The sequence below is a fragment of the Centrocercus urophasianus genome, unplaced genomic scaffold (genome assembly GCF_019232065.1).
Source record: "Centrocercus urophasianus isolate 14NV4802_14NV808 unplaced genomic scaffold, USGS_Curo_1.0 seq_17, whole genome shotgun sequence".
NCBI lineage: Eukaryota > Metazoa > Chordata > Aves > Galliformes > Phasianidae > Centrocercus > Centrocercus urophasianus.
The window spans coordinates 19,467,156-19,491,259 of NW_024884722.1; the positions used below are offsets into that span (position 1 = coordinate 19,467,156).

Here is a 24,104-nt window from a genome sequence, read left to right on the forward strand (position 1 = left end):
ATATGCAATTGGAGTATATCAGATTCTACAAGGTTTTCAACAAGGTTTATTATATATATGCAATTGGAAATCAAAATATAGCTCTATAGTGCTGAACAAAATACTGAGAACATTCAAATGGATTAGATAAGACAGTAAACAGAAAGATTATGAAACACTCCTGAATTATGCTGACGTGGTGGAAAATTTCTATAGAAAACATTTTGTTAACTTCTAAAGCACTCAAATTTTGTCTGAAGTTCTGCTGGAGTAATCTTCAAAAAATAATCTATTAGCCAAAGCCTACAAAGACTTTTCTGTGCCCTAATTTAGCTAAAGCCCACTGAAGTGGAATGATTTAAGTTACTAATTTCAGTAAAGAGAAGTGCAAAAATTATACATTTTTTCTGGATAAGGACCCATTGCAGAAAAGAATTTTAATGCATACTCAAGAAAACTACTGAACAAGCAGGCTTATACAATGTCAAGTAGTGTTTGTTTTCACAAGGAAATAAGGCTGGTAAATTTTATTACTAAAGACCACATTCTGGAAAAGCCAATACCAAGGCTTTTCTAGAAAATAAGGATGCTGCTAATTTCAGAAATTAAAAAAAAATTTATGTGTGGTGAAATTCTACTTTGTCTACTACCTTTCCATATGGGATCAACTAGAATTTTATTCTTCTAGCTATTTATGTTAGACAAGGTCATTTTTCCATGGCTAATGTTGCAAGTATCTCAGTAAGTCACTGGAGGATATAGACATTTCATGCTCTTCATACCTGGAGTCCTTTCAAAATAGGATTTGAATAGGTTATATGGGCTTTCCAAGTATATGTCTCTCAAAAGCCAGTCTTTAAAGTTATGCCAGTGATTGAATTGCAAAGAATAAGGAAGGAGACTATATATTCTTTTACTTAGAAGTTATGGTGTAACTCTGGGGACACAACATTTATTTCTCATCTTTGTATCTTTGCGTACTTTTATCATATAAACTGTGCAGACTGTAAGGTGTAAGTACTGGCTTTGCCTCCAACTTAGCATGCTACAGACATTCAGTCTCACAACATTTAAGTTTATCTATGGAGATTTTAATGTATAGTTCAGTACTTAGCAAACCAGTATGTTTTTTGGCTGGTGATTGAAGGAGTTCCAAGTGAGACACTGCCCCATTACAATCCCCTGGTTTTAGAAAAAAAGAAATTAAGCTTTTTTGCAGGTGAATTTACGGCCATGGGACAAGAAACAAACAAACAAACTTAGTGGATTTTGGACCATTTATAGCCATTCTTTGATTCCCACACTGCTACAGCAGAACCCTGCTAGGCTGAGAAGGTTCATGCTATGCATGGCTGCAATTAGTCTCTGTATTAGTCTCTGTATTAGTCTCATGGTATCCTGCTGGAGATCTGAATAGTTTGTTCACTCAAAAAAATCTCCTTTACATGATAGAGAGCTTGTGTTGTTTTTTTTTTCCAGAGCTGGATGGAAATGTGTCCTCAGTGCAAAAGGCAGCATACATGGTCAGCATTCCTATGCTGCCATCTCACTCTCAGGCCCTGATATTCCCTACACAGCCTTCTGCAACAAGAGTGCCAGGACAGCACCTGTTGGATGTACTGGTGAATCTGCCTTTTGCATTTTTAGCCTGATTGCCCAAGAAAGGTTTATGCAGTCATGCTTTACATCTTTTGATCTGTCTGATTCATCCAAATAGCTTTTGAGACCATTTGTTAATTTTAGTCCAAACTCACAAAGCTACAAAGCTCCTTTGTGATCACATGAAAAGAGATGGCTGGACAGAGACAGACCCCCCCATAGGAAGCAGAAAGCCTGAGTGTGGTCTTAATTGGGCACCAAAAAATGAAAAACACACAAAGGATTAGGAGCTCCTGTATGAGAACCATCAGGCAGATTCACATCTACTACAGAATGAGATATCAAGTCTGAGACACAAATTAAAAGGACACCAGGATCTGTTAATTCTGCTGCTCACAAATTGATGTCTGACAGCAGGATAGTACCGATTCATCATCTCTTTGTCCTTCAGTGTTTCCAGCATGCGCACTGGTAATACAGAGAAGCATATGTTCACCATCTGTGCACTTGATTAATCCTGTGGCACATGTCATACATTCTTATTATCCAATTGATTTTAGTTCCTTTCTGCAACCTGCCAAGCTCCCATCTCATTCTAAAAATCCAGCCTTCCACAAGACAACTATATGTACTTTCCATGCTTCATGACAATTTCTGATTAACACATCACAGTCTCTACTCAGTCCTCAGGTCATCCATTAAAAATGGTTTTATTGCCATTTGCTACTACTGCTTGATAGGTAAAACACATTCAAGAGAAATAAACGTATTTTAAAAGCTTCACTAGGAAGAGTTCGCTGTTCAAAAGCAGAGACAAAGACCTGGGAACAATTCTGATCTGCCCAATCCAGGTAAACCACCTCCCATCCCAATGTTCCCCACACACCTGGGCTTCTGAGGGAAAAAGGAGCAGAAGAAAGCTGCAAGGTGTCTGAGCCAGGTCCCAGTTCTGAATAACAGCACTTTAGGGGCTGCAGGTTGTCCGACAGCACATGCTGCCTGTTCTGTCTAGGTGTAGCCAGAACACAAGATCCTCTAATAGAAGAGAGGAGGGTTGGGATTTTTAATCATCTGTCTTTTCACCAGTCATATAACATTGAGGTGGAGAGGACATTTGATTGACATATGTTCATGTTCAAAGCTCCATGGGTGAAAATATAGAGGTAGCCCCGCTGGATTTAGAAGCCAAGTGAAACACTACTACCAACTTAGCCAATTAGCTAACCTGACATCATGAGCCATTAATAGTTATGTTTTCTGTTCTATTCTTAGCCAATTGTGTGGTCACCTTACAGTAGTCCCATCTCATCCATATTTCTCTAGTTGGAAAAGTCATGTGGAACCATATCAGATATCTTACAGAAGTCAACACATGCTGTGTCCACCTTATTTCTTTAGCCACAAAGTATGTTACCTTACTGAACAGGTCACTGACTGGTTTCTTTTTTTCATTTCATAACTGATCGTTTTGTTTTCCATGAAATGTGTTCAAAATAGTTACTTCATTCAGCTAACTGAATCTAAACCTTTTTTAGTCATTACCAAAACCCATATCTATAAGAAATGTGACGTTCTTGGTCTTTTTCCCAGAGTCTCTACCCATTATTCTGAAGTACTAACCAAGAGCTGAGGGTCATTCTGATACAATTTTCAGTAATTCTTTACATTTTACTTCTAGAGAGAATAAGAATTAGACTTGTCCTTTTCAGTATACTCAGAACATCAAGGTGTGCTGAATCTTGTCCCCCTTATTCCTGCTTCCTTTTCCTCTATACTAAGGGACAGTTGCTTGGCTAACATAAGCAGTAGATACGCTTACGACAGTAAAGCTTTACAGATTTCACAACAAACTGATCTCTTTTCCTGTGATGGATTGAAGGTAAACTGAAGAATGATATTTGCCAGATTGATGTTCTTCTCCTCCCTACCATTAATTTTCTCTTATTGAGGAATGACTCCGTTATTTAATTGCCCTTTGTCAAAGTCCATTTATGACTCACCCTTTTATGCCTTTCTCTCCCACATCACTATCATTTTTTCTCATTTCTCTGTTGCCACTGAGTAATTTTGCCTACTTGTCCCCACGTTTTCAGCAAGTCCCATGTAACTTCAGATCTGATGGAAACAACATTGGACAGGAAGAGGGATTCTTGTTGTCTGTTTGCATTATAATTTCTTCCAATTCAACTCTGAAAATCCTGGAACCTAGCAATTATCGGGCAATTTCTGTCTGCCCAAGTAGCTATTACATCAACCGTGAAAATAACACCTCTGTGCTTGTGGTAGAAGAATATAAGCCAAAGGTGTAAGCTCGAATGCCATACTCAAACCTAAAGCTGGATAAAAAGTGTTCCAGATGCACAGCATTTCTCTCACTTCTGTCTTTGTTAATCTTTGTTTGTTTGACATCTGAAGCAAAAAAAAAAAAAAGAATGTTAATACTGAGAGATTCATAAGCAAAGGCAGCAAAGGCATATGACTAGATTGCATACACCAGCGTATGTAAATTGCTTTCCCTAGTGAAGGCAATTCCCAGGTCAGTGCATGATGAAGTGAGATCAGACCCTTCATCAGTGATTCACCCATGGAGGTTGTTGTCCTTGTTTCCCTAGTGGTTGGCTGCTTACTGGGCAGCAAGGGCCAAGGGCTATTCAACACTGCTTCATACTGCAAGGAGCAAACTTCCTGTAAGATCAGTATATGATACAGGTGCTTATTCCAGACTTTGGGAAAAAATTGGATCAATAGTTCAGGTGATTAATTTTAAGCTCCTGGGCAAAGTAAAATGTTTTTCTGCTCTATTTCTAAGCAGAAAGGACAGAGACCTAAACTTTTGGGTCTCCTACACTGCAGAGAGTTGCAAAACGATTAAGCTAGCCTACCAACCATGTAACTGCAATTATCAGTCACAGCTGTTGAAGGTGAAAGCCAAGTAGAAAATGTGGTGCAATAAGTTCAAACTGCCATTCAGATACTTTATCTTCTTCACAACTCCTGTGACCCATATGCGTTATAATAGGCTGATAGCTGGCTTGTTGCTCTCACACTCTCTGCAGAGAAATGTGACTACGCTGTTAGCAGAGGTAATCTGTAAGACCCTCCAATGAACAGGCAACTTATAAATAAGCATCCTATCTCATCAAGTGATGCTGCTGTACATCCGCTTCAAACAAGAACAATTTCCTTTTCTGATACAGAATGTAACAACTTTGATGAATCTGCTCCTGCAGTCAGGCCCATATAAAGCAGAAGAGGAAATTTCCCCACCCATTCTTCCCTCCCTTCCCCTGCCGTATATGGAAAGGCTCTTGAGTCCTAGGAATTAAAAATAGTCCAGTGGATAAGCTTAAATTGAGATATTTTGAAGCACTTCTTGCACTGACATAAATTCCTATGTGATAGCAAGTTAGGACCAGACTGCTGTCCTGGTATGCTTGTCTTCTGACAGCAACTGGTATCTGCTGTTATGAGAAAGCCTGACCCATTGCACCTGGGAGACAAATGAAGATTGAGGGTGAGAATACAGTGTACCTTAGAGAGGAGAGGCAGCTCTGGCTACAGAATGATCCCAAGCCCAGTTATATCTTCCTTTCTTTTTGCATTATCCAAACAGCACAGAAATCATATCAGGCAGAATTTGGACTGGCCCATTACAATGAGGATAAATGGAGATCCTAAAGATACACAGTTTCTCCAAGGATTAATTTATTTAAAATGAGAAAATTTCTTCTTTAGTGAAAAATAAACAAATTTCCACTTTTGTTTATCCAGATTAGGCAATATACTGGTTATTTACAAGTACGAATGCCCTCCTGTAGTTCATTTGAAGTACAGCAAAGAGTCTCCATTTGCTGGTTCTCTTGCTCTCCTGAGCAAAGTGTAAGGGTGCACAGTAGCCACTGGGTAGCAGTGAAAATTGAAGTCTTATTATTTGTAGGGCAAGTTCCTCATACTTTGAGGGTATGTGGCTCCCCACTCTACCCCACCAGTCTACATCAGCAATACTCTGAGTGAGTTTTGAGCAGGCGTGTCTGAACTGTGTGTCCTCTGGGGAGCTGGGATGATACAGGTGCTTATTCCAGACTTTGGGAAAAAACTGGGTCAATCACAATATGCAAACTGTGATAGGGCAAGAACTTTGAAAAGAGACAGGCTCAAACCTGTTGCCTGAAAAGACTCTAAGCCCTTACACCTTTGGTGGGAAAGGAGAGCTACAACACAGCAGCTGACTATACACAGGGTATCCTAAGATGGCACCAGTAGCTGCTGGCCCCGCCCGCCCCCCCCCCAGTGTGCTTCCTTTGTTCCATCTCATCCTCTGCCAAATCCTTGTTCAGGCTGTTTCTAATTGCCACTGTGCTATGTTCTGCTCCTGGGGTCAAACTGTTGGCTACGGTGAGTAAGTGAGCTACACTTGTTTTGTGTTACTGCTGTTCAAAGCAGGCATCAGACAGCAGTGTCACCTCTGGCAATTGCCAGATGATTTATAACAACTCAGCAGGGAAATAAACTGTGGTTGTCAAAAGTTGGTAAATTTGATGCAAAAAAGAGTGTGTGCTGAAAAAATGTGAAAATTAACAGAAAATGAACCAGTAACAACCACAGAATAAAGACTGGTAATCTTTCATGATAAGGGTAGGAAAGAGAATGAGGGGAATATGGAAAGCATTTTATAGTTTCGCTAATGTTCTTGAGTATGCAATCAGTCCAGATCAGAAATCTGCAGTGCTGCTCGCCTGAGGTACAGGAAGAGATAAGAAAGGGAGAATGCAGCTTAAGAATGACAGTGAAAGTTAAAAAGAATGAATACAAATAGAAAGAGAAAAAAAAAAACAAAACAAATTGGAGCAAACATCACAGCAAGCATGAGAAAGCTGTATGAGTACATTCTAGAAAAAAAAGGTGAGGAACCAGTTGGTTGACAGTTCAAAAAAAAAAAAAAAAAGAGTTATTCTTACAGCATAGTGGTGGAAGCCATAACAAAAATGAAGGTCATAGAATCATAGAATAGCCTGAGTTGAAAAGGACCATAAAGATCATATAATTTCAACCCCCTGCCATGGGCAGGGTCACCAACTACTAGAGCAGGCTGCTCAGAGCCACATCCAGCCTGGATGGTCAGGCCAAAACGAGGAGGGTGTGCACCAAAAGGCAAACATCTGATTAGGTAGTCAGAATGGTCTTTAAATGTCTCCTGTGTCTGTATCAAGCTCTAGGCTCCTGTGATTGATCATCTAAGTCAGCTACTTTTCATAACTCTGTTTTTAAAAAGTTGTTTAGCTTCTAAGCCATGAGCTTGATTTTGTGTTCTGGTTTGGCAAAAGCTGGAAGTCCCCTTGTCCCAGAGTAGGTTACTGTGCTTTGTGTACTGCTAAGAGACAGCAGAGAAACAGAGCTTTAAACTCATCTGGCTCTGGCTCTGGCTCTGGCTCCATAAGAGCCCTGGAGCAAGCATAGGAGCTAAGCCAATTCATGTACAAATATCCTTGCAAGGCTGCATCTTTCTGGCAATGGCTGCGGTACCTCCAATGGATATGGCATCTCTACAAGCAGCCCCTTTGCAGGAATCAGTGCCTCTCTGCAGTCCCACAATTTTTTTTTTAATGGCTACTGTAATCCAGCATAATCAAGACAGAGTTTTACCCTCACATTTACTGCCAAGATTCATAATTCAAGAAAAACCCAAGCTGGCCTTGTGAATTGCAATCCATGGCAGAACAACTCTTACATAAGGACACTTGTAGCCAAAGATGATCCAGAAGGGGGATGAGGGGTGGAAAGAGTAATACGAGAATAAAATACCAGCTCAGCCTCTAATATTTCTAGGAGCCCTACCTCTCGCTGGCAGTGCAGTTGCATCACCTTCTGCCATGGGGTATTATTTTGCCATCAGAAATGTTCTGCATTAAATACCTGGGTTTCCTGGGAGCCTTGTGTGCTGATACTATCCATGGAAATAAGCCTTGATGTAAAGCATTCGCTCATCCACTGCTAGGACTATCAGATGGCAGGGAGCAGCTGAACATGCCTTTCTCACCATTCACCTCATGCTTGTACATTATTCAAATGGGGAAAAAATAGCTTCATCGTCAGAGAGTCTGAAACTGCTGATTTCTTTGCTCTTCTAGGGAAAGTGAATGTTATAGACTAGGAAGAACTACTACAAGGCATCAAGTCAGTTGTACTGCCAAGCAGGGCCTGACATAAAGCACTCAACTGAGTCTGTCCTCAACACAGAGTAGAGCAGATACAGACTCGATTTGACAGTTACCTCTAAAGGACCAAGAAAAAGAGGGAAGAGTGTTGTAACAATAGCTTTGAAATATTATCTGGTCTGGGGAAAAGATGTCTAGTGTGTGTTTTATCTCTGATTCGGTCTAATAACTTTTCTATGTCTCAGTTTCCCAGTCTGTTCCACAATTAAGTCAGTTTTTTGAAACCTGCTTAATTTCTAGGCTCAGAGAAGTAGAAGTTAATCATTTGACTGATACACTCATATGAAAAAAATATATATTATTACCTTTTATTTGATATTATTGGCTAGATCACCACTGTGAAATCAAATAACATCTTACCCTGTCATCGTATTTGAGTTTGAAATGCCGTATATAGCAGAAACCAGGAAAGATATTCTCAACTGAGGTCACTTTCTGGTCCATCACCCAAGAAATACTCTAAATTTTTCAGTGTTTTATTCTACCTGGAAAGGTCTCAAGAGATACCCACCCTACAAGGAGCTGCCAGAGTAACTGATTTACCAGCTCCCACCTATATTTGCTGCCAATACTTCAAGTGGATTGATTCTACCTTAGCTGCTACATCGCTGATTGTATGGCTGGAGTCCTAGAAGTGACTCCTGGACCCTAGGCCCTTTTTCTCATCTAGTGCTTGGGACATCCTTGGTGATCCAGACCCCAGTGGCAAATGTGCAATGGGAAGCTCCCATCTCTGCAGGGCCGACTTGGTTTCTTCACAAGCTAGGGGAGCTAACCCATTTGACGTTTGCAGGAACGAGGATTTTAGAAGGAGATCAAGCATAGGAAGAGGGCAAGGATGAGTGGCAAGGTGCAAAGCACTTACTAGCCTGCTTGGCTTTCTCTGCATATGTGGTGGTTAGATCTTCATCAACTGGGTGCTCCACTGGCCCCACCATGGGGATGAGATGGCGCTCTGCTCGGATAGCCTTGGTGGCATGGGGTAGGAGCATCGCCTCTGGAGAAGGCTCACGACCCTCTGTTGAGGACGGCCGCAACTGTCCCTCGCTCTCTGAGAAAGGGGTGTCTGCACGGCTGCCGGGTGGACAGGCAATCTCCCTCTTGGCCACCCCACTGTAGCTGGCCTCCTTGGCTTCCTTCTGCATGGCAGCCTCCGGCAAGCTCTCATAGCCGCTCTGCTCAGACAGGGACACCTCGTCCTGGGGCAGATCTGCCTTGCTGTTGGTGCCGTCTGGCGGGGAGCGTGGGGACTTCTTGCGGGCCCGGCGGTGCTTCTCCTGGGCCACGTTGTCTGCATCACTGTCAGTCTCACCATAGTAGGCCTCGCTATCCGGTGGGGAGGTGAGGCTGTCCAGGTGCCTCTGTGGCTTACGGGGCTGTGAGGGCTGTGTGGTGGCTGGGGCTCCTGCCGGAGCCGAGCTCAGGAGCTGTGCCGTGGGGCTGAGTGCGGATGGTGGGGAGAGCACTCGCTGCCCTGGGGAAGGGGAGCGCTGAAGCCGCGGGCCAGTCTGGTCCCCACCAACTGTCCTGCGGGGAGAAGGAAAAGCAGTGAGTGAGGTCTAGTTGGTGAGGGGAGCTGGAAGGAAACTGCATGTGAGGAGGGAGCCCGCTGGACAGGGAAGGACAGAGGCTGAGCTGGTGTTTCAGGTGTCTTTTCTGTGGGACAGATATCTACAGTGCACACAGTACAGACACTAAGGGCAGACTCATCTCTGACATCAGCTGTGTGCTTTCATCCCGAGTTTCTGCTTCATGACCTCTTTGGAAACCAAGTCTTAAACGCTCAAAATCTGTTTGATTCTGAACCACACAGCTGGGCTGGGGAACTTCTTCCCCTTGCCAGAGTCATGAGGATTCATTAGAATTATAAAGGAGCCTTCTGAGCATGCTTACTGGGAAGCTAGGCAGACAACAATGCCTCTGTAAAGCTGTGGGTTCATGATATCAATTGTTTGTTATCCAGCCTCTGAACAGTGAAAAATTTATATTCATGTCAAACCTTGGTGGAAGCTAACTGTGGGCAATTCTCCTGACAGTTTATTTATTTTAATAATATTTATAGTATGAATTCCTACTGGGGAGAAAATGCAAAGCTCCTCAGGCAAAACAGAAATGTTCTTTCTTTTCTTTAAATACATAAACAGATAACTGAAAATCATTGCTGCTTATAAGCTATTTTCTGTTGTTCTGCACTATCCATTCAGGCCTCTTTCTCCTGTCTCTTTACAAACATTCCCCAGCAGAAATGCATATATGACCTCGCATACTGCAGTCTTCCAGCTACCTGTCCTCTCTGAAAGCAACTGATTGGTGTTGTCCCTGGGAATATAGATATGAAGTGTTAATAAAGATGTGTTGAGAAAGCAATATTTGATGAGTTCTCTGCTACACCAAAATGAAGCCAACTTTATTCACTGGTTACGTTATTCTCAATCCATCCAATATTGGCTCCCAGAGGGCTGATCCATGCATCCTGTGAGAAGCCTGTCACTTTGCTAATTCAAAGTGTGCTGATTTTGGCCCAAAGAATTTGCCTAGGCACCTGTTGGCTGCAGATGGGCTCCAAAGGGGTGAGATAAGGCCTTGGCTAGGGACCAGGCGCTATTCTGGCCACCCTGTTCAGGGCTCACTCATCCCAATTCATCACAGTTGGCTGACAGAGTGAGCACATCAGAAGGCACCGGCACCTCCCCTGTAGCCAAGGGAAGTAGCCTACATGCTCCTGCTTTCCTTCCTTCTCTGAGCACTGTTCTCCTTGGCCCCCAGTGTACAGATGCCAGTAAAAAGGGTGGCTCTCCCTTCCCTTTGCTCACAGTGCTCTGTCTTCTGAGGGCTACAGAGAATTACATCTCCCAGATCCCTTCACCAGGGTCTTATTTTCTGAGGGCAGCTTCTGTTTCGGTGGTAGTGTGAACTATTTAGGTCCTCACACAGCTTTGCTGCCTTCGTCTTTACCTGATTGATTTACAGCTTGGCCCTCATCTAACATGCTGTGAAGCACTGGGCTTGCTTTCACAAAGGTAGAAACAGCAAAGTTACTGGGATCGTTTGTATGCCTAAAATTTGATCCTTGTTTCTAACATTCTGCTGGAGAGCTCAGCAGAGATACATCTTCCCAGAAAAAGGACTCCCCTACCCACTTCTTTGTAGAAGTCAGTTCATATCATATTGGAATACAGTGGCCTGCTGTAGTAAATATCCAGGTAACCTTTGTGCGACTTTCTGGTGGCTCGGTTATCCAATATATAGTCAAATCCATTTCTACTGAAGAGTTTTTTACCCAGAATGAACCGGAGACTGTTAATTCCTGAGGTAAACTGCCCTATGTCAACTGTTTGTTTGGAAACTATATTGTTCATTTTTAACAGCATATTTCTTACATTGCAAACATTTTCTTCCAGCTGGAGGGGGCGGAGCATAAAGGTATGGAGTCTGTTCAGCACCAGTACTAGGTTCTTGGAGAGCAGCATAGAGACAGTGCTGAACTTTTGGATGGCCGTGTTAGCTATAGGAATCTCCTCTTAGTACACTTCATAGTATAGAGAAACTAAAGGCTCCCTGCTTGCCTTCCTCCTGCTGGATGTGAAGAACTGCTGTGCTGGATGAAGCTGCTCTGCTGCCTGTACTGTCACAGTCCTGGTGTTTGGAAACAGCTTACCTTTTCACTCGGATATTGAGCATGCCATTGGATGAGTCGATGATCTGCATGGCAGAAGCATGGGAGAGGCCAGCACATGACTTCCCATTGATAGATACCAGCACATCATTTTCCCACAGGCCTCCACGGCATGCTTTGCTTCGCTTTCGGATCTGGAAAAAAAAAAAAAGAGAGAAAGAATAGGGATGAAAGGAAGAATAGTAGCCATTTAGTTCAGTTGCTCATCTCCTGCTGGCGTTTCTATTGCTCTCTCTCTGAAAGAATAAAATAAGGCCTAAAGACAACTGCGCTGCCAAGTTGAAGGAAGACCATGTTGCCTGTGCCCTTCTGTTTCTGTATTCCCTGATCCAGCATAGGCTCTACCTGAACACCAACCTAGTCTGAGTCCTTCACTGCAAATTTAAAACTCTGGAGCACCTTGCTCTTGATCTCTCATGCCCTGTTTCCTAAGTTGCTTGTGTTTCAGAGAAGGAACGGGAACTTATTCCAGACTCTCCCTATACATGGCTGTGTGTCAGGATTCCCAGCTGTACCCATGACTGTGCTTCTGTGGTGTGACCTGCACACAAAGTCCCTGTGGATGCCGTTCTTGGGGATGCTGAGAATGGGAGGAGTTGGGGGCCCTCTGGCACTTCCTGCCATCAAGAATTCCTGCTCGAGTGGCTTTGGCCAAAATATTTCTGGACATCCGTATCAGGCCACATGGTGTCCTGTTACACAAGTGTAAACTTGGAGTAAATCTTTAGCCTTAACAGGAGTTGTGCAGGATATGCATTGCCATATCTGAAAATGGAGTTTGAGGCTCTAGTGTCAGACTAGCACCCAGTCTGGCCTCTTGTGGCCATTACACATCAAGCATTTACTCTTTCTTCTGTTCCATGACATGTGTTGAACTTCTCACTGAAACCCCCAACACAGTCTAGGGTTCCTGCTGGGGCTAGCAAGCAAACCAAGTGTCCACTGAGCTCAAAAACACAGACCTCTCATGTAGATCAGCAGTGTGACAACCTTCTTATAGGACAGCTTGGCACTCATAATGCACTTAGTTTGCACATGAAAAAATAGCCAGACAAAAACACTGCATAAGAGTAAATCAGGATGAAATATGCTAGATTTATAAATGCTTCTATATATTTTCTTCAGATCTTGCAGTTACGTGAGAAACAAATCTGTGCAGAGTTGTTTGACAGAAGATTCAGTGAAAGAAGTGAGACAGATTCCTGCAGAGATGTAATGCACTGCCAGGCACCTTCTCCCACACCTTACAGCCTTGTAGCTCAAGCAACTGGACTCAGACAAAATGCTTTGGGAGTCTGCGTGGAATTCTACAAGCTTCTCTGCCCTCACTACCATGGAAGGAGATGTGAGAGGACTGCTACTCTACTGTCATTCCCTCAAGGGGCAGAAGAGAGCTGAAGCCCTGAGGACATCCCTCGGCATGGCTGGCTGGTCTGAACCGAAGGCTCTGCATAATCAGCATGTGACCAGGCTTAGCCCTGCCCACCCATGTCAAGAGGCAAGAGCAGTACTGCCTGTAGGTCAGCCTGTCAGCAGGACTGAGAAGTGTTAAGAAGATAGCAAGAGGGGCCCTATGCTCTGAGTTGTTTGTATGTTCACTGGCACTTCATCCCTCTGTAGCCTCTCCAGCTTGACCCCAAATTTTGTCTGCATGCTTAAAATAGGGATTCGCTCATCCCAGCTGCCACAGCCATCAACTTCTGTCATCTTAGCCTTTTATCTCTCTTCTTGTTAATATAAACTAGGAATGAGAACATGTGGGTCTGCAATGCTGAAGAACTACATTTCTGCTGTTACAGTACAAATATTGCTTCCTGATACTCCCTCTAAGTGCAGCTGTTAACTAAGAAGAGATAGCAGACGTGTTTTCCAGTGCTGCCTACTGCGACAGCAGCTAATGCAGAGGGTTAGTGTTAGGGCTGTAGGGAGGGTGACCAAAGGTATCTCATTGGTGTTACTCAAAAGGACAGCTGCTGCTCCACAGCCAAGTGCTTTGTGTTCTGCATAAGAACACACTTACTGAGTATGTCTCTCAGTTATGGAACAACGAAGGGGTTAAATGTTGTCTGGAGGTTCTGAGAGCATTCTTTACATCCCATAGTACTCCTCCATGCTCACTGAAGCCAGCTGGCTCTGGGCTGGTGACCACCCATATGAGAGGCTCAAGAGCTTTCTGCGAGCCCTTGGGCCCTGCTGGAACCTGCAGAGAACCACTTGGCATTCCCAGGCAGGCAGCCTACTGCTGCCCCCTCAAGCACCTTTAGCTCAGAGTAGGCTGCTGGGACATGTGCTGTCCTGTGTAGGTTGAGCAATGCCAGCAGGCAACCCATTCATTTTGTGGCAAGCAGAGGTGCCAGCCCAGTGATTCTGGCTTGCTCTGTGGTCAGAACTTAACCAGGGCAGCAGAGGGCTCATGTGCAAAAGTAACTGTGGTTACTTCAGGGCTGCTGTGGGAGCTGCAAGCTAGTCCTGAAACTCAGGAGATTTCTGCCTCTCTCCATTCCTCCTAGGGAAAACAGGACCAGTGGCAAGCCCAGGAGGGACCTGCAGAGTCTGAAGTAGCATGTAAGCATTCCTGGCTGTCAGTCTTCCACAGGTTTGTAAATCTTCCCTTGGAATTTTACAGATCTGCTTCCCAAAGGCAGAGGGAAACCAACAATTTACAGCTTCATAATGACAACTCCTACCCCCACTGCATTTGCCGGAGAGGAGAAAGGCAGAAGGGCAATCTGCAGAGTGAGGAGGCCGTCAGCATGCCATACAGAAAGGATGGGACCTTGTCAGCAGGGTGCAGTCTGCCGGAGCCAGGGGACAGAGAGCAGCATCAGCCTGCCAGTTAGCGTGTGACTGCCAGCACAGTGCTATGCAGACCTTGAACAACAACACCCTGCAGCCTGCACATCTCGCTCTCAGGGAGGGCAGCACCGAGTCCTCGAGGCACTAGGCCAGGCTGGGAGCCCATGCCGCCAGCCAGGCTCGCTGCCCGCCCTGAAGGTCAGACTGCCCTCAGACTCACTACTTGCTCCCTATGTCCAGAAGGTGCCCTCTCCTGGGCGCCCGGCAGCCTCAGCGAGTGCCGCTGACAGGAGCTGCTTGTACAGGCTGCGGGAAGAAAGGATGTGCCACCCAGCAGCTCTTCTGAACGGTATGGGAGAGGAGGGGAAAAGAATCCTTCTAGAAGGATGGGACAAGTGGCATTTCAAAGAGAAATCCCCTCTGCTTTGTGAAGCAGATCCCTGAACACTTTCTTGTGCAAGCCAGAGGCAGCAGTAAGGGTCTCTGAGAAGTGGCCTGGAATAGCTCTACGGAGCTGCACTTTCTGATCTCTGGCAAGGACTGACCTCTCCCTTTGGAGGGGAAGACCTCACAAATTGTCTTGTAACTACTTATCTGTTATACCTTTGACTCCTTGTCTCTGCAGAAACCTCCCTCCCTACAGTACACCTTGGTTCATGATGGAGAAATACTGAAGAAGGATACATTTAAATCTCAGGAAGAAATTCTTTATTATGAGGGTCACAAAGCTCTGGACTAGGTTGCCCAGAAAAGCTATGGATGCTCTATCCCTGGATGTGTTCGAGGACAGGTCGGATGGGCTTTTAACAACCTGGTCTAGCAGACATTATCTGTGCCCGTGGCAGTGGGGTTGGAACTACGTAAATTTTAAGGTTCCTTTCCAACCCAAATAATTCCATTATTCTGTGATTACAGCTTCATTTATGGAATCTCAATATCAGAGCCTTACTGATTTATGCTACTGGAAATATAAATCAGTGTGGAATACTGGAAATACAACTTAATGAAACACATTTGCACATAGAAAATTGTCCCTCTCACTGCATTCACACCGGAGACTTCTGTTGTGATAAAACAGCTCTCACCAGAGCGGTTTAGTTGTCTACAGGGCCTATGTATGTGCATGTACATTTCCTCTTTTCCTTTGTTACATTGCCCTGTTCCTCTAATTGATCATATTGAATCAGGTGGGAGAGAAAGGACAGAAGCAGCTGAGACAAAAATGAAAAGAGTGAATGCAACAAATGAAAAATACAGGGAAGAAGAAAAGGTGTTGAAGGGAAGACCAGTGCTAGGCCAAGAAGGCTAGGATGATGATCTGGCTAGAGAAGAATTCTCTTAGTGTAGCCCTGAAGACACAAAAGGACGCCCTGGCTATTGGATGTGTCTTGGGTGAATTCAGCCTAGCTTTTGGGAACAGAATGCAAGGGAGAAGGGGTCAGATGCAATTTGGCAGCATCTGTTCTCCAGTATGGACTATATTTAGGTGGTGGCATGTGGGGAGTGAACACACGCTGTGATACTAAGAATAGAGTAATCCCGATAGTAACTCAGTGGCTTCACATCTTGCCTGAGAATAGCCCAGGGAACCTGCCTGAAATTGCAGCCATCCTCTCTGCTGGCCACCACACTTTCTTCATAAAAAAAGGTATTATGGTAGTCAGAAGGTCTGTAGTGCCTTTCAGGAATGAACTGTAATAGGCACTTCCCCCTTGTGTCTCCAAAGCATTTCCCACCTCCTCCCTCAGGCATAATCTGTACAGCAGAAAGACAAATTATATTACTGGTCTTCCATCTAATCTCTAAAATCTTTCCAGCAGCAACCAAGCAAACTCAAGCCAAGTAAGAGTTGTATGTTGACTACAACTGGACTTTCCCTTTCCCTCTCTGCTTGTGTCTCACATCACAGGGCTGCCGTCCATGCAGTGCTCTATGGCTGTGTGGCAGCTTTTAAATTTCATTCCCATTTAAGTGAAATGTAGTCCTGTTATAGGGTTCCAGTGGAGATGTAAGAACTGTCCTGTTGTATAAAGCAGTATAAAGCATTACTGAAAGAAATGAGCTTAGGCAGAATCTGAAGAGCTGTCTAACATCTGGGTCTGCTCCTCCCAGAACCATGCGCTCAGCTGAACTACAAACACAGCAGCTGCAAAAGAAGAAGCAAACACCTCCAGCTCTTCTTTGGGCACATCTGCATTGACACCAGTTCAGTTACTGGAACAATTTGGTTTGATTAGGCTAGGGCCTAATCTTTTACTTGTGCAAGCACTGATACCCCGGTGGTTAAAGCACTAGACTGGCATTCAGGAGACCTGGGTGAGTTTTTTGTCTGGTCTTAGAGAAAACTCTCAGACTGCGAGCTGTAAATGACTGCAATCTGGTAATCAGGAATTACTTCAGTAGTCATTTGCTCTGATTCTTTTCTTTGTCTCAGCTGCTCACCTGAACATAAAGATCCATTAAGATAGTTTCTCTATGCCTTGCCTATTAAGGATCTTCATGGCAATTTAGTATTTTTATTAGAGTAGAATATTTACTATAAGCTATTATAATTACACTAATTATTATAATTACACTTCTTAATTTAATCCCAATAACTTCCTGTCTAACGATTTGCTTCAGTTTAAAAGGCACCACTGCATGTACTTTCTCTTGGTAAAGCAGTTCCTGCAGACCTATGTCAAAGGTCATCTACAGTGAAGGTTAAGTAGAAGGTGTTTATCTAGTGAAAGAAGGGACAAAACATACATCTGGAATAGCAAATGAACACAGAAAGGGAGGGTGGTGAAATAAGGTATCTTGACCAGCAAGCAGAACAGATTGGGTGGTTTCTGGACAAGGGGTTTGGAGATGAAACCTGGTGGTGGCAGAGGATGCTGGTGCTAGACAACCCATTAAATGCAAACAAGACTTCTTTAGTCTGTTACTAGCTCGAGTGTACTGGTAAGGGGACTATTGCTATTCCAGTACTGGAGAAAGAAGACAGTGCACTGGACCAAATTCTGATTCTCCCAGGGAGCAATCCTGCACAGTCTGCTGTTTGTGCTAATGAGAGGGAGTGCCTGCGTAAAGCTTCTTCCCTTGCCGGTAACTCCAAGCCTTAGTGATGCAGAGATTTGTGAACAAGATCATTGGCTGATGTGATCAAAAATGGTAATTTGCAACTATGACAATACAATTTTCTCTTCAGGCCACCTTCTTACGGTTGCCCCAGAGGCCCTATCCCCTCATCTCTGCTAGGAAGGGCAGAGCTTCCCTTCCAAGCACTGCTCTCTGCTCACTGCTGTCCCAGTGCTGTGCACAGCTTGCAGCTCCTTGGCCAGACAGCAGTGGTGGAGGCACGTCCCCTTCCAGTGCACAGTGACTGTGGCCCATCTGCCCCTCAGAAAGTCTCCTGGCACCACAGCCAGCGCTCCCTTGCTGGCAGCCAGTGGTGGCACCTGTCTGAGTGCTGACAGGTCATAAAACATGTACAGGAGCACTGTCAGAACTGCCTGAGGCACTCCTTCCACAGCACCGAGGGACATACTTGGTCCTCCAAAACTAGCAGTAGTGACTGCTGTAGACTAGACTGCTGTAGACTAGGTCGCCACAACTTTCTTAGGTGTGACTTTCAACGCCCATGAGATCAGGTAGAGACCAGTCTATCCACCTTCCACAGTGCTTGCAAATCTGCAAGCTTTCAGGCCTATTTGGGTTAGAGCTGGCAACTATCAGCGGGAATAACATCATGCAAGCAAGGGTGAACAGGACAGAGAGCCAGGCTGTGGATCGCAGGCATCAGCACCTGGCTGATAAGCCTGTAGCACATAGGCTGCAAGGATATCTGCCACAGGAGAAAAGAGAAACAGTGAGTTTGTAGCAGAGAAACATGCAAGAGGTGAGAAACAGTAGAAAGGAGGTTGTGATGAACTGCTCTTAAGCAACAAAACAGTTGTTGCTTTTAAAACCTATACAGTCCAGTGTCGCTGCTTCCCCTAACAATTCACTCAATTGCTGCTGTGTTTGTACAGAGAAAAAAGAGGAGCCTCTCAAGCTTTCAGGGCCAATACCCTGTTGTTTCAGATACCAGATTGTTTACTCCACCTAACCTGATTTTAAAAAAGCTTTTAGTTGTTTGTCAGGATTGGAAGGAAAGTTGTTGCTGAACCGCCCTGCTTAGTTACCCCAGGTCTTTCTGTGCACACTTGATCAGCGACAATGCTGTCCTTTATTTGAACAGTATGCTGATGTTTGCTCAGCATCTATTTGTAGAAAGACATCATATCTTTGGATTTTTGCGCTAAGTGAAATAGTTCTTCTCCCTTCCTTTTCTATAGCTGCTCTATCTTGAATTAATTTTTGAATTTCCTCTTTTGAAAGAGGAAAGAGCTCCATAGGTGTGATATTTCCAGTGAATTCTTACTTGTACCAGCAGTCAGTAACACCAGCGTCTTCCTAACACAGCTCATTTGAGGCTCATTTGTTTGCTTTTTTTTTCCCCCAGAAATGTATAATTTTGCTGGCTCATTATCTTCATGTGAGTCACTGACAACACAGAACCACTGAATGGTTTGTGTCGGAAGGGACATTAAAGCTCACCCAACCCCAAGCCCCGGCCATGGGCAGGGATGCCCCCAGAAGCACAGCTGCCCAGCACCCATCCTGCCTGGCCTGCAGCACCTGCAGGGCTGGAGCACCCACAGCCCTCTGGGCAGCCTGTTCAGATCTTCCTCCTCTACTATCAGTAGCAATTGGAAAGCTTCCAGTTTCCATTTATTTCTTCAGTATTCATTGTGAACCAGGCTAAGCATCTTTCAAACTAAGCACAAGGGCCTTCTGTGTTTTTTACAGCGTTTCTTTTTCATAGAATAAATCTTGTTTGTTGAAGGTTCCAAAGGGCAGCTTGCATGCACTTGCACCATCTGAAAGTTGCCCTGTTAATCGTAGAAATTATTTCCCTAATACAGCTCCATATTATGTTCCTAGTTTGGTTGCTGATAAGCATAATGCTTACCTTATGACTTTTCTCAGACTACTCATTTCACATATTGTTTATCTCCAAGAGCATTTGATGCACATCCCCTTCTCTCAAAGAAATCCTCCAAGAACCTGAAGGTATTGTTCTCCCTTACTGTACTCTCTTTTCAGAATGGGTGAACAATCTCATCACTATAGATTCTCCTTACAATAAATAGTGTATGTGTTAGGGCAATGTGCTTTTTCCTAAGCCTTTCTAAAATAAAAACTTTGCCATCAATGGGGCCATTTTGTTTCTCGCTATTAAGCTTGTTTACTCATCAACAGCTGACTGTTGATGGCCAAAGATTTGATGTGTGCTGTTGCTGCATTGTTGTGTTACTACCATACAGCTATACAAAGTCACCATCAGTGTGGTAAGGGGTAGTGTGAATTCCCATTATCCTTTACCTGCTTTCCTAAGTAAGTTAATTACAAACTGTAATAAGCCAAATGGGAAAGCACAGTAATTCAACTGAGTTCCATTGAAAGAACAGTGCTGTAGCTAAGAACAGAATGGTGATTTTCCTTTCCTCTTTCAGTTCTTTACTCTTATTCTTTCCCCTTATTTGCTTCTCTAGTTCCCCTTATTAAAACATCATAATTTCTGCAGAATTATTCATATCCTCTGTTGATCTTTTATCCTGCTGTGTTTCTGCCTGCTGAGCATATCACTGTCTGTTGTTCCTCTGGCTTACTCATTACCAAGTTGATATTTTAACATAACCCTAATTTAAAAATCATCTACTCTTTCTACTGAGGGTTCCCCAGGCACTAATAAATTCTCTTTTGCTTCTTGTTCATCTCACCCTCCACTCCTACAGTATCTGTTTTCATGAGACTGAATTGTTATGGTACCACTGTCTTTCATATACACATCAGACATTTTTAGCACACAGACACTGCAAATGATTGTTAGGGCAGAACAAAATATTTAGTATGTGCTCTTGCAGGAAAGTTTAGAACAAAAGATGTTTGCAGTTACAGATCTGGAACCATGTAATCAGTTGAAGTCAATATTAGCATTTCAATCCTGATCACGTTATTTAAATTCAATTTTTTTCATCAGTATCCACTGGGCGCCGCTGGATGGAAGAAGCAATGTGTTTCTTCCTCATTCTGAGGCAGACAGAGCTATCTGACTCCATTAAGGTTACCTGAACACAAGGCTAGTAATATTTGACCCAAGGAACTGTCCATATGCTGTGTAATTGCAGCATCTTGCTCGAGGCATGTCCCTGAACTCATAGCCCATGGAGAGTGAAACATCAGAAGCAATGTGGCAGGTGAATCCAGTGTGTGAACATCCAGCTGCTTTTTTACCCCTTGTTGTTGACTAGAGTGTGTTTAGAACTGATCTCTTGTTTCTCTAACGGTTTAACCGTGATTCTGTGAAGAAGATGGTGATGTAAATTTTGGAAAGAAGAAAGGCAAGAGGTGTAAGAGGTGCCTGTGTAAACTGATCATGTAAGATAATGAAATGTGCAGGGATTTGTAATACAACAAGAGAGTAACTCTAAACAGGAAATCCTATGTTGTGCAACATTTAGTCTTTGTAATGCCTGACTGCATCTTTACTGGGAAACTGTATAACAAGTAAAACTCAATCTGTTCACAAATAAATATGTTTACGTATAGGGTAAAACACCAGGATTGTTAATTCTCATTCACAGTGCATACTGATAATCAGCTGGTGTGAAAGAATTTCCCTCTGCATTGCATGACCAGAAAATCAGATGCATTGTTAAGTGTACCACTTCCTCTGAAATACTTTGTGTTGCAAGAAACACAAGGGAAGCAGGAAGCAGGAGATGGACTGATCATATACCTAGTCTGGTATAGCAATTCAAGCATTTCTGCATAACTACAATGTAAACCATTTCTATATAACTTACTTGTTATGATTGGTTCATTTCCACTTATTGGTCCCAAATTTGCTTTTTTTTCTGCTTAGCATTTCTTCATCCAGAATGGTATAAAGAAACAATTTGATTCAACATCCAATGGTAAGCATCTTCCCTTACTGCTACTCCTATTATTTTTATAGTCTAGAAGTTGAAATTGCCTGAAATCACAACTAGAGACGCCCAACTGTACCAATGTAGTATTTCCTTGGAGGTACAGGATACTCATGTCTGTATCTCCTTTCATGTTTCCTACAGATTAATACACATTCCTGCTCTGTTCTTCACCATTCTGTCCAAATACATTTTTCTGTAAGAATCAAAGCAAAAATAATAATTTCTGTTCTGCTAAACCAAACTTTTCCTGGTCCAGCACTCTCCTTTTTCCCCAAGAGGCTGTTCTGTGACAGCATTCAGTTTACCAACAGACCTTTCTCATTTATCTAATCTGTCTTTCCATGCGCACACGAATCATCCTTCACCACACTAACAAACACTGTGTTATCTGACCTTACTTCTGTGAGGCAGGCTCAATCTCAGTGACACCTCCCCCTGACCCCATGTCCTGATGCTATGCAATGCCACTGATCCCATGGATGGAGGCAGAACAGAACAAATTGCGCATCCACAGCCAACGAAACCCAGCTCCAGCAAACCAATGGAGTTCTAACAAAGCAATACAGCTCTAACAAAAAAATAATACTGCCCTATTTCTCTGTGCAGTGACATACGGCCACAATCCCTGGACATGATTCCCTAGTGATGGGACCATTCCCATCTTCAGTTCCTAGAATATCCAGATACCGCTAATGACGTTAAGGTTTTGGGAGATGCTTTACATTGTTGGCATTTTGGCCCAGATTTCATCCTGCAAATGTTAACAGCAGACTGCGGAAGAATGAAAATGTGAGCTTTCAACTCAAAGACACAAAAACTGGAATTCAGACTTCTACTCTCAACACAGCCATTCAGAAGACAATCAGGACACTGCATGCCTTCTGGGGGTTTATTTTCTTCTATGCATTTTACAAGATTCCCAGTAAGGATCCCTAAGTCCTTTCTTTGGAGACTGATTAAGCTATTGCTTTTACAACAGTATTTATGGCCAACTGGATGCTATTAAATTCTGGATAATAATAGCAAAAAAAGTAAAATCATAAAATCAGTCCTGCAAGAAGAATGTTTTACACTTAGATTTGTATCAATTATATTTTCCATATATACAAGTATTGTAAAAATATGTATATTTTCATTGCTAGTCTTAAGGCATGATACCAAGTTTGAGGTGAGAGCGAGCTCAATTTAATATCTTTCTGAAAAAGCTACCAAACCGAGAGCAATATTCCATTCACCTTAAGGTGCAGCTTAGCATGGGTAATGACTAGTTCTTGCTGCTGTTCTGTTATAACAAATCTTTTTAAGTAACTCAGTATGTCCTGCCAATTCAATCCCAGTTTCTTGTGTATTGGGAGAAAAAGTGAGTCAAAACAACCCCACAGAGCTGACGTGGCCAATGAAAATCCTGTTTTGCTAACAACCACCGATTCCAGATACCTGTTTCAAGGGTACTGATTATCTCTCTTCAGTACCCGAAGCTCTATGAATATGTGATTTTCCTGTAGAAAAACAATCCTTCTCTATGTAAGAAACATCCACTCTGGGCCAAGCCATGGGATTCCAAGCCATTTGGCAGAACTCACAGATAAACACTCCTTGACCTGGGGTCATAGAACATTTCATTTTGAAGTTCTCTGTCAGAGACACAATCTACTTAAGGAAAACAGAATGGGGATGGGCATAGCATTTTTTCATTCCTGCTGCTGGGTGTCTTCCAGGGAGACATCCATACATATCACTGTATCAAGTATAATGCAGCTGTTATGAGCTTAAACACAGGACCATTTTCTTTTTTCTTAATTTTTAACCTAACCTCTAGTCTTTCTGTCAGGAAATCAGTAACAGCTACGGATTTACACAAGTGCAACTCAGAATTCATATTTGTTTCTTTTTTGTTATTTCATCTCACTTGCAAACAGCTGCTTTTCATCTCTTCTTTCAATTGAACGCATCAAAAATATTCCTTTTGGACAGCATTAAGAAAACTTCACAAATAGCAGACCGTAAGAAATGAGCATCTACTTCGAAACTGATAATATAATGAAGGGTTAGAGACAGTTACACTGAATTGCAATATGGCATTTGTTGCTTTGATTTCAATTATTTTTTATTTAGTTGGATGCCTTACACAAGTCCTTAAACCTTCATATGTGAGCTCTTTTCCTGAACTGTCACCATTGTTTGATCAGTGCCAACAAATGGGGAACATTAAGTGCGTAACTATCCAGAAAGCAAGCCACCTTTCACCTGACACTTCCACCTTAGCAGCATCCATCCCATCCCACACCCTGCCTGACCATTCCCCCCAAGTTTTCCTTTTAAGATCTGCTGTCACATAAAGGAGTTCAGACACTCCTTTTACTGGCAGAAGATGCCTTATCAGGAAGGATATCTGACTTCAGCAGAACAACCCTGCCCTTTCAGTTCACACCTGGAGGTCCTACCTTTGACACCTGAAGGGGTCTTTTCTGCTCAGAGCCCCCTTGCAGCCGGAAGCCCCAGGGGGCACCTCCAGACAGAGTGATGAGCATTTCTTCTTCGGCTCTCATGATTTCTGTACTTTGGATATTTTGTCTTCCCAACTTCGAAACAGGCTCTAGGTCTTAACAGGCAGTATCTTCCATTCCCATCTTCACCATTCACATCACAATTCTCCAATCTCCCCAAAGGCCCACTTCTCACTTTTTCCTTCAAGTTCACACACACAAGAAGAGAGTTGAGACTGTCAAGCCCAGCCTTCCCTGCTCTTCTGCACTCTCAGCTGCTGCTCTGCCTATGATTAGACATTTGATTCTGCTGTTGGTAAAGGGCCAGAGTTGT

General features: G+C 43.3%; 1 protein-coding gene across 1 annotated transcript in view; it reads right to left on the reverse strand.

Annotated features, from left to right (window-relative positions):
• SYNPO2L (synaptopodin 2 like) overlaps positions 1 to 23,833 on the reverse strand; it is a 32,030-nt gene extending 8,197 nt beyond the window's left edge. Inside the window, exons 1-3 of the mRNA XM_042818411.1 lie at positions 23,729 to 23,833; positions 11,452 to 11,603; positions 8,659 to 9,320 (exon numbers count right to left, since the gene is read on the reverse strand). Of these exons, the coding sequence (XP_042674345.1) occupies positions 8,659 to 9,320; positions 11,452 to 11,603; positions 23,729 to 23,833 (919 nt within the window). The remainder of the gene's footprint in view (positions 1 to 8,658; positions 9,321 to 11,451; positions 11,604 to 23,728) is intronic.
• Between the last annotated feature and the right edge of the window lie 271 nt (positions 23,834 to 24,104).